We start from the raw sequence: 11,014 nt of genomic DNA, 5'->3' as shown, positions 1-11,014 counted from the left end.
GTAAAAATGAAATGTTGCAATTAAAAGTAAACATAAAATGACACGTAAAATGAAAGCCGTCGACCCGATATCACGTTATCCATTTGAAATTCGGTATTTGAAAACACGTACCCAACACTGACGACAATGACGTAACTATATTCTTGCACACAGAATCTGCTCGGATGAAATAACAAAAGCAATAGTTTATTTCCACGAACTTACAAATGCAATTTTTCGATGCGAGGAAGATGGCGACGCCAGAGTCCGACTTCTCGCTCAGTTTGAGCACAGAGGTAGGTGGGCGGGGCTTTTCAGAGTCATTATTTTTGAACACTGAAAGGTATCTTGCTCTTATCGGTGTTGAATTAACTTTGAGAGAGTCAATTTACTTTAACACTGAATATATGACACTGACAGTGTAAAACCTCTGTAAACTCCAATTATTTTCACCGACACTGGAAGTTATCTTGTTAAATTTAACTCTGTCCATTGTTGGAATAACTCCGAAAGAATTAAAATACTTTGACAATGCATTTTTTACACTGGCAAATTTACTGTGTAGGAGCATTGCGAAGAAATCCAGGTGGGTTAATCCAATTTCTCATAATCAGATTATGCTTTTTACATGATCGCTTGAAAAATCTAGTAACTCCAAATATCGGATATTGATCGGAGTATTAGGCTAACCACTAATAGTGGATTTATTCCGCATAAAACACAAGAAAACCAGTTCAATAGCTTCTCACGACTGGTATTCCACAAACATTCGTCTCATCGTGGGGTCTGGACACCCAGTGAGTTTAATTATAATCGATCTCTACTCAATAAATAAAGCTTTAAAATAAGTAAAACAGTTCAACAAAGCAAAATTCATCTCCGTTAGACTGTAGTTATAATAACGTCCAATGAAAGACAGATTTTGCACCCCATCAGCGGCCACTTATGCGTTTCATAAAACCCAATTTGTGCAAGAAAGACATGAAAAGGTCACATACTAGAAGAAAATACAGGAAAATCAGTTCGGCAGGTTTTCAGGACTGGTTTACACACACACACACACACACACACACACACACACACACACACACACACACACACACACAATAATTCAGGAAAGTAAGTGGAAAAATCGGCTGCACTGCTACTGAGATAACTTTGCATATCATCATAAAAGTACTGTATTTGATTAAAAAAACAAAAAAAACAAGTAAAAATACATTTTAAAGTAAATGACAGCATGTATGAATTTTACTTATTAAAACACATGCAGCTGTTTTGCATTTTTACAGTTTAATTTTATATTTAATTTTATAAAAACAAACATAATATAATGGATTTAGTGACATATAAACCTGCATTTATGCGTCGATATACACATATAATAATATTCTTTTTTAAGCTTTTCTGCAATAAAAAAGCAATACTTATGCAATATTTGTTAAAATATAAATGCACTATTTTTACATGGACTTGTGTTCATATATATACATACAATTATATTTGAACATAGGTAATACATACTGTAAATACTATAAATTTGTGTCCATTCATATTTTGTCTACTTTCAAGTTTTATTCTATTTAGCTGTATTCATATCTTACTTTTGTAAAATTGTATTTTCTATTTTCTTCACATCTTTGTAGTTTTTGTAATTTTATGTTTGCTCTATTCTTATTTTCTGCAGTACTGGTGTTGTATTAATATTGTTACACTGACTGGTGTAACACTCCTAATTTCATTCTACACACAATGACAATTGAAGGCTATTCTATTCTTTCCTATTTTACTCTATATCATTCCATTCTATTGTATTCTATTCTGATCTATTCTGTTTTATTCTATAGCCTTCTATTCTATTGTATTTTATTCTGTTCTGTTCTAATCGAAATTATTCTATTATATATCATTCTATATCATTCTCAATCATGTTCTATTCTATTCTATTGTATTCTATTCTATTCTATTCTATTCTATTCTATTCTATTCTATTCTATATCCTTTTATTCTATTGCATTTTATTTTATTCGCTTCTGTTCTATTCTATATTATTCTACTCTATATCCTTCTATTGTATTGTATTTTATTCTGTTCTATTCTATTTTATTCTATTATATATCATTCTATATCATTCTATTCTATCATCTTCTGTTCTGTTCTATATCATACTTTTCTATTGTATTGTATTGTATTGTATTATTGTATTCTATTATATTCTATATCCTTTTCTTCTATTGTATTTTATTCTCCTCTGTTCTAATCTGTTATTCTATTATATATCATTCTATATCATTCTGTTCTGTCATCTTCTGTTCTATTCTTTATCACTCTATTCTATTCTATTCTATTCTATTCTATTCTATTCCTTTTTTTCTATTGTATTTTATTCCGTTCTATTCTATATTATTCTATTATATATCATTCTATATGATTCTATTCTATCATATTCTGTTCTTTTCTATATCATACTTTTCTATTGTATTCTATTCTGTTCTGTTGTATTCTATATTATATTCTATATCAGTCTATTGTATTGTATTGTATTGTATTGTATTGTGTTCTATTCTATTCTATTCTATTCTATTCTATTCTATTCTATTCTATTCTATTCTATTCTATTCTATTCTATTCAAGTCTGTTGTACTGTATTCTGTTCTGTTCTATTCTATTGCATTTTATTCTACCGTGTTGTGTTCTATTTTATATTACTCAATTCTATTCTATATTGTTCTATTCTATCGTATTCTATTATGTTCATGTTCTATTCTGTGCTATTCTATTCTGTTCTATTGTAAGCAAAAAAAAAACAATCATATACAATCTACACTTTGTATTTATCCTTACATATTCCTTCTTATAATGAAATCGAGTCGTCAGCTTCGGTGCATCCATATTCCAGCAGTATTTCCGACGCTCCATTTTTTATTTTTTTTTTAACAGCTCAGTAATAAAACTTTGGAGTCAGAAGAAGGAGGGAAAGCAAGTGGAAAGAATTTTCATGATACTCTCGAAACCAGTGGTTCTCAGCCTAGTTCTTTTTTTTTTTTTTTTTTTTTTTTTTTTTTTACAAAAGCTGTTGAGGGGAAGCGGTGCGACTAAGGCAGCAGAAACCCCGAGGGAATGGATAATCACAGTGGACAGTGGCAGAGTGGACAACGGGCCTGTTTCTGTCAGCGATGGCTGTTGGGCAACCGGAGTGACGGACCGCTTTAAAAAGAAGCAACTTCTCAATTTCATCTACCTCCTTTCACGTTCTTTAATTAGGTACAGACTTGGTCAATATGTAAACGGCTCATTGACTTCGCTGTCACTGAGCTACCTTTTACTCGGTGTTTGCCTCACTGCTTTGTGCATCACGCCATAAGAAAACGGAGCCTTTCATGGTAGGGGTTGTGTAATAGTGAGCGACCGGGCAACTAATGGCATAATATTAAGGCAAGTGAAGCTGGATTATACCGCTGTAGTTAAAGGCCAGCTGCATGCAAGTTAGATTTGTGGCTTTGGATTGCTCACACTCGCAGCTGTTGTGTGGGATTTTGTGATTTATCATTAGCTCCACAGGCTAATAGGAAATGAGCTATTGTCCGTAGTCGTCTTCGTCTCCGTTATCATCTTTGTTGTCTTTGTTGTCGTCTTCATCATCATTTTTTCGTCTTCGTTGCCTTCTTCGTCGTTGTCTTTGTTGCCATCGTTGCTGTCATCATCACCTCTGTCATCTTCATTGTCTTCGTCGTCATCGTCGTCTCATCTTTGTCATCCGTTTCGTCTTTGTCGTCATTGTCTTTGTCGCCGTCTTGGTAGTCTTTGTCATCGTCATCGTTGTCTTTGTCGTTATCTTTAAAGTCGTCTTCATCTTTGTCATTTTCTTTGTCGTTGTCTTTGTCATCGTCTATGTCATCATCTTTGTCGGCGTCTTCGTCGTCGTCGTTGTCGTCTTTGTTGTCATCGTTGTCGTCATCTTTGTCATCATCGTCTTTGTCGCTGTCTTGGTCGCCATCTTGGTCGCCGTCTTCGTCGTCTTCATCGTCTTTGTCATCGTCATCTTTGTCATCGTCATCTTTGTTGTCATCTTTAAAGTCGTCTTCATCTTTTGTCAGTATCTTTAAAGTCGTCTTCATCTTTGTCGTTTTCTTCGTCGTTGTCTTTGTCGGCATCTTTGTCATTGTCATCTTTGTCGTCATCTATGTCTTCATCTTTGTCGCCGTCTTCGTCGCTGTCGTCGTTGTCGCCGTCGTCGTCGCTGTCGTCATTGTCATCGCTGTCTCTGTTGCTGTTTTTGGCATCGTCTTTGTCACTGTCTTTATTGCCGTCTTCGTCACCATCTTTGTTGTCATTGTTGTCTTTTTTGTCGTCTTCATCATCATTTTTTCCATCTTCATTGTCTTCCTCGTCGTTGTCTTTGTTGCCATCATTGTCGTCATCATCACCTCTGTCATCTTCATTGTCTTCGTCGTCATCTTCATTGTCTTTGTCATGGTCCTCCTCATCCTCGTCATCATCTTCGTCGTCTTCACTGTCTCATCTTTGTCATCGTTTCGTCTTTGTCGCTGTCTTGGTCACCGTCTTCGTCGTCATCTTTAAAGTCGTCTTCATCTTTGTCGTTTTCTTCGTCGTTGTCTATGTCATCATCTTTGTCGCCATCTTCGTCACCATCGCCGTCGTTGTCGTCATCGCTGTGGCCATCGCTGTCATCGTCGTTGCCTTCACTGTCATTGTCGTTGCTGTCATTGTCGTTGCTGTTGTCGTCACTGTCGCCGTCGCTGTCGTCGTCGCCGTCGTTGTCGTCGTCGCTGTCGTTGTCGTCGTTGCTGTCGTTGTCGTCGCCGTCTTCGTCGCTGTCTTCGTCGCTGTCTTCGTCACCATCTTCGTCACCATTGTCGTCGTTGCCTTCACTGTCATTGTCGTTGCTGTCATTGTCGTCGCTGTCGCCGACGCTGTCATCGTCACTGTTGTTGTCGCTGTCGTCGTCGCTTTCATCATTGTCGTCATCATTGTCGCTGTCATCGTCGCCGTCTTCGTTGCCGCCTTCGTCGCCGCCTTCGTCGCCGCCTTCGTCGCCGTCTTCGTCGCCGTCTTCGTCGCCGTCTTCGTCGCTGTCGCCGTCTTCTTTGCCGTCTTCGTCGCAGTCTTCGTCGCCGTCTTCGTCGCCGTCTTCGTCGCCGTCTTCGTCGCCGTCTTCGTCGCCGTCTTCGTCGCCGTCTTCGTCGCCGTCTTCGTTGCCGTCTTCGTTGCTGTTTTTGGCGTCGTCTTCATCACTGTCTTCATTGCCGTCTTCGTCACCATCTTTGTTGTCATCGTTGTCTTTGTTGTCGTCTTAGGCGTCGTCGTCTATGTTGTCGTCTATGTCGTTGCCTCCGTCGCCGTCTTCATTGCCATCTTCGTTGCCGTCATCGTTGCTGTTTTTGTCGTTGTCGCTGTCTTTTTCACCGTCTTTGTCACCGTCTTTGTCTTCTTTGTCACTGTCGTCCTCATCATCATCTTCGTCATCATCTCCATTAGCAATTTCTTCAAACATCTCAGATGAAACTTCACTTTACATTTTACTTGTTGCTTCCTTGGGACAATATCTACAAAAATGTGTTCACAGTTACAAGAAATTTGGCCTTTTGCAATTTATTTTTTTAGACATTTTTGAAGTATTAAAAAATTTGCCTTCAGTTATAATGGGCCATAGCTTGATGGTTTATACCATCTAAATGCTTAGAGATATCAATGTAGTAACTATTGAGCACTGATAAGAAGTCATATATGGACTTTCATTTGGGGCCATGACCTTTGACCTTGAGTGACCTTGAAGGGTCAAACACAAGGTCACCAATGTCTAGATTTTAGCAATCTTCTTCTTCAAAACTACCAATCGAATCAGTTCCTTGGGACACTGTCTACAAAGTTTAAGCACAGTTTTGAGAAATTTAGATTTTTGAAATAAAAATGTGCCTTCACTTATAATGGGCCATATTTCCATGGCTTATAACATGGAAATTGTTAAAGATATTAATACAGTTCCTACTGAGCAACTCATAGAAGTCATATATGGACTTTCATTTAATTAGTTCCAACATCTCCACCTCCAGCATAGAGGTAAGATCGGGCCTAAAAAATCCAGTCCGACCCCACCCAGGCCCGCGGGTATTAAAGCCCGACCCAGCCCGAGCCCGACCAATTAACTTGATTTGCAGGCCCGAGCCCGAAGCAAACCCGAAATTTCATATTTTATTTGTGAGGACTCGGGAGGAGGAGGGGTGATTTATGATAACAAATTAAAGCCTGTCTTTTGTAACAAAATCTAAGTTAAACAAGACTGTATAAACATTTACATCTTTTATATTTCTGTCTGCAGAGGTTACATTAACCGAAAATTTTCCATCATTGACGGATTTTTTTAAGAGTTGAGAAAAATTTAAGGCCATCCGTCATTTTGACGGGTTGAAAATTGGGCCATAAACCACAGCAGCAGTACGTCCTTAAGAATCTAGCGGGGCACTTTAAGAGAGAGAGAGAGGCAGAGAGACAAAGAAGAACAATGAAAAAAAAAAAGTCAGCGAGAGAGAAGCCCGGCCCGACCCGACCCGAACGTAATGATTGACATTTTAGGCCCGACCCGGCCTGAAATTCGGGTCGGGTCGGACTCGGGCTTGGGCTTAAGATCTTACCTCTACTCCAGCACCTCCCAAATTCAGCTTGTTATTGATTCTTTTTTTTTTTCTTTCTTTTTTTCATATTTACATAGTAGTTAACAGTGACATTTGGGCAAAATTTTATCCAACGAAATATCTTTTTTTTTAAAATTTTGTTCCTGTTTTTTAGCCACTTCAGATCTACTGACCATCATTAAACCAGGAGACCAAGGCTCAAGTCTTTACCAAACCACAGCTTGGGTTAGGCGTAAACTAGCTAAAGTTGGATTTGTGTTCATCTTTAGAGGAAGCTTAGGATGATGGGGAGAGAGAGAGAGAGAGAAAACAGAGCAAAATACAGTTCATTAGCAGCACTGGTAATGAAGCTAATGATGTGACTGAACCGTGATAGTGGAAATGTGTAAATCTTAAATGACTATAATAGGGATTTCATCACCTCAGTTTTCATGACAGGAAAGCGCTGTTTAGGGAATCTGGAGCGATTAAAATGTAACATGGAAGTGTAACACCTAGCATAAAGGACTTTGCTGCGGTCATGATCGTGACCCGCACTGGACTAAAGAGATCTTGACTCCTCTTATTGGCTCTATCCGTCTTGTCTGCAGGCCTCACACACTAGTGTGTAGTGTCCTGTGTTTGTCCTCCACTCTCCCTCTCCCTCTGTGTGCTTGTAATTACCTCTCCACCATGATCCCTTAATACCTCCAAGTGGGCAAAGACAGCTCTAGGGTGTCTGGGAGTGTGTGCATGCGCATACATGTGCATGTGCTCGCCTTTTCCCATGTGAGTTGAGTTGTGTATTTGTGCGTATGTGTGTGTGTATATATATATATATGTTTAAATCTGAGTCCCAGAGTCCTTTGGGGCCTTTTGCGTGCTGGATAAATAATGATGAATTACAGATTGATTACCCAAGAGTGAAAGCTCTGATATTAAACTTATTATAGAAGGCTACAACCTGTAAGCTGTATGTGTGTGTTTGCATGCAGGAAAGCGCCCTTAGCTTCAGGTTTGCACGTAATTAAGGGAGTGATATTTCTGGGTCATAAACATAAAGATTGGCAGCAGGGGTTTTCAAATATATATTGATTGGATATAGTTTGTGTGCTCAGGGCGAGGTAGCAGCTTTACGGAGCGTCCATATTTTACCTGAATACTTCACTCAGGCACTTTGAGTGGGTGGTCGAATTTATGCACCTTTAACAGCCAATACAGAGTAATAACCTGTGTCGACCTGCATTTTGCAAAATGAGAAATGTGTTGTTTTTTATGTTCCGACACGTTAGTGAATTGCACAGTTTAGCTCTTGAGTCGTTTTAAAGTTACATGATGATATATGTAACCCTTTAACCCCTAACGTGTCAGCCGTGAGCGTCCTGAATGCATGATTTATTTGAAATATTCCTAAAAATTCAACCTTTTGCTCAATTGGAAAAAGTTCAAAATGTCCTGAGAGAACTCTATGTTCAGTGTAAATTTTACACTTTGTAGATAGGGACCATATGTTCACTGAGGTAGTGTTAAAATTAACTCGTTAAGTGTTATATAAACACTGGCGATTTTACTGTGTATGACTATACTCAACAAGTCAGTTTGATAATTTCTATTTTATTTTCATTATAATATTTAACATTCTACTTGTGTCCTTGAAATTGCTGTCCACCCTGTCACTTCGGGGTACACTCAAAAAAATTATTCTTGGCTCCAATAAACATGAAGTAATATTTTAAAGTAAAATGTAACTGAAATATATGACATTTAAAGTTTATTTATCCGAAAAAGTCAAACATAATGTGAATATGCTTAGTATAAAGTGAATCTAAACAAATAAAGTAAACTTTATTAACTAGATCACAGTGAGCGTCACAGTCAAACACAGTTTATGTAAAAATTTGCATTAACTAAAGCAAATCGGACTAAAGGTATTTAATTTATTCATATTGACTCAATATGATAGAGAAAACATTGTATTAAATGCAACCCTTTACATTAAACTTATGTCATAAAATTACATGGAAAATTTACATGTAATTGAAATATATAAAGTCAACATTTTTGGCTTAATTATTTTTTTGAGTGTAGTTGCCCCTTTAATAACCTGGTCAGTGACGTCACTGTTGACATCACCGTTTTGAGTGTCTTCATTGGGGGTGGAAACGTAGTCTGCGATAGTATTTATATTTAAATTTGACAATTTTCATGGTTTTGTGTTTGTACTTAGATGTCCACCCTGTCACCACAAAATATTGTTTAATATACAACTTTTCAGAAATTCTAAATATATTTGTTGGACATTATACAGTCCTCTTGGCAACTTAAGGTCCAACATGTGGTCATTAAATGCTAACTTTAGCCAAAACGGACAGTGGACGAATTAGTTTTATATTTTGTGGTCTGCTTGTATTTTGTCTGCTCACAAAATATGTATTAAAAATGTTGAAGTTTGACCAACATGCATTTCTAACAGCCTACAGTCGACTTAACACATTGAACATCAAGTTAAGCATAAAATCTCAAGGGTTTTTTTGGACATTTTGAGCTCTGACAGGCAACTTATGGATCAAGTCACGCAGTTATGTAGGGAGTGCCCGACTACATTTTATACTGTAATTCAAAAAGTATTTAAGCTACAGACATGAATAATACATCATTTTAAAGGTATTAATTAGTTCATGAAGCTCATAAAAAGAAACAAAAGATATAGTGCCATATTTTGCCATAAAAATGTGAAAAACTGCATGGTTATGTAGGGAACAAAAATTAACATCTAAATTTTCCTTTTTTTTTTTCTCTAAAAAGTGCAGTTGCAAGTGTCTCCTAACTACGAAAATTTGCTGAGATGTTCTTTAAAGTGTCTATTTTGATAAACCATGGATGCATTTTTTTTTTTTTTTTTTTTTTTTTAATATAACTATGACTTTTGGCAAGAGTTTTGAAGAATGGAATGGTTATGTAGGGAATTAGGAATGTCGGTTATGTAGGGAAAGAAAAAACAGGTATACAGTTTCAATGGATGGACTGCTTCTCCTTGAAGTAGGCTGTTTGCTTGTTCTTGATGAAGCTGTGGGTCTTGAAGTAAGGGATGCTGGTGGCTAAAGCTGAGAGAAGCTCTGAGACTGTTCCAGTTTTGAGGAACTTATCTGCGACCCCATTCATACCAGCTGACAGACCGCTCAAGTTGAGTCTCATCAGTATCCTGTCATAACTGCCCTTTGATCTCAATTAAGAGGAAATATTTTCCACATAATGTAATATTCATGTATACCAAATCCATATGAAGACAATAAAATATCATAATTATTGATCTGAAAAGTTAAATCTATAGAAAGTGAAAGAAAAAAAAAATCCTTCACATGCTAGCTATTTCATGTTGAGACCTATTTTTGGTTATGTAGGAAAAAAAAAAAAATCTTTTTTTTAGATTAGTGACAAAATAATCTTAAATTCCAATGAAGCCATGCTTAAGCAGAGGGTTAAATGCTTTCTTTCAGAAATTTCCATTGGTTAACTCATTTGATTAATTAGTAATTAAAAAAAAAAAAAACATGTTTTTTGAGAAAAGTGAAACTCCCTACATAACCAACACCATCTGATATTAAAATGCTTAAAAAAGCAATTCACACCAATTTTTCAGACAAAATTATTTTTATAATGATAAAAGGGTGTGTTAAAGGTCATAAAACTATATCGAAAAAATAAATATATGATTGAGATTTCAAATTATAGCAACGATAAATTCTGTTATTATTCATTCTTAGAGAACTTCCCGAGGGACTGAATTTTGTTCATATAAAAAGTTTCGTAATTTCCTTGAAAATCCTTTTTTAGCAAAAAAATGTAATGGATTTAGAAACTTAAGATGTAATACTATTGAACTACAAAAAGTTTGAAATCATTATCTCAATTCTAATTTTATTCAAAGTCAATAGGCGCGTGACTTGACCCATCACAAATTTCTGGAGACCCCAGACATTTTTTTTTTTTTGCTAAAAATAATGTGTTTTAGATCATGTAATAGTTTGCTATACTATGTTGCAAATACATGTTAATTTTAGATGGTATTTAGTCTATATAATGTATATTATTATGGACGGAGGCAGAAAATCCAGGTGTAGATTACTGCACAAAGTGAGAATTTTATTTTCCTTAGTCAGGATATGTACAGTCAGTCCAGCTTGGATTTCCAAGGCTGACAATTAATACTGAACAAACAAGAACTCAAACTATGAATTATGAAAGAGCTGCAGCATCTGAAACTGACCACAATGAACATTTGACAGATAAACAGAACCACAGTGCTGCAGTTTCAGCTTCAGTTTGTCATGTCTTTTATGGATTGTGATTGTCTCTGTAAACTCACCATATATTTTTTATTAGTAAGTTTTTTTTAAATTATT

At 36.4% G+C, this 11,014-nt stretch overlaps 1 protein-coding gene across 1 annotated transcript; it reads left to right on the top strand.

Moving 5' to 3' along the window:
- Positions 1-230: 230 nt before the first annotated feature.
- On the top strand, positions 231-5,297 carry LOC115436540 (putative protein TPRXL). The gene is made up of 2 exons (XM_030159410.1): positions 231-275; positions 4,563-5,297. The coding sequence occupies exons 1-2, from the start codon at positions 231-233 to the stop codon at positions 5,295-5,297; spliced, it is 780 nt and encodes a 259-aa protein (XP_030015270.1).
- The last annotated feature ends 5,717 nt before the right edge of the window (positions 5,298-11,014 follow it).

The sequence above is a fragment of the Sphaeramia orbicularis genome, chromosome 2, assembly GCF_902148855.1.
Source record: "Sphaeramia orbicularis chromosome 2, fSphaOr1.1, whole genome shotgun sequence".
Taxonomy (NCBI): domain Eukaryota; kingdom Metazoa; phylum Chordata; class Actinopteri; order Kurtiformes; family Apogonidae; genus Sphaeramia; species Sphaeramia orbicularis.
Note: the sequence above shows the minus strand (reverse complement) of the source record. Positions and strands in the feature narration are given on the sequence as shown.

Bases quoted from the DNA above. Each gene is read 5' to 3' on its own strand.
- LOC115436540 (XM_030159410.1), top strand. From the start codon at position 231: ATGGCGACGCCAGAGTCCGACTTCTCGCTCAGTTTGAGCACAGAG. The intron at 276-4,562 runs GTAGGTGGGCGG...TCATCTTTAAAG, and splicing joins CGCTCAGTTTGAGCACAGAG to TCGTCTTCATCTTTGTCGTT.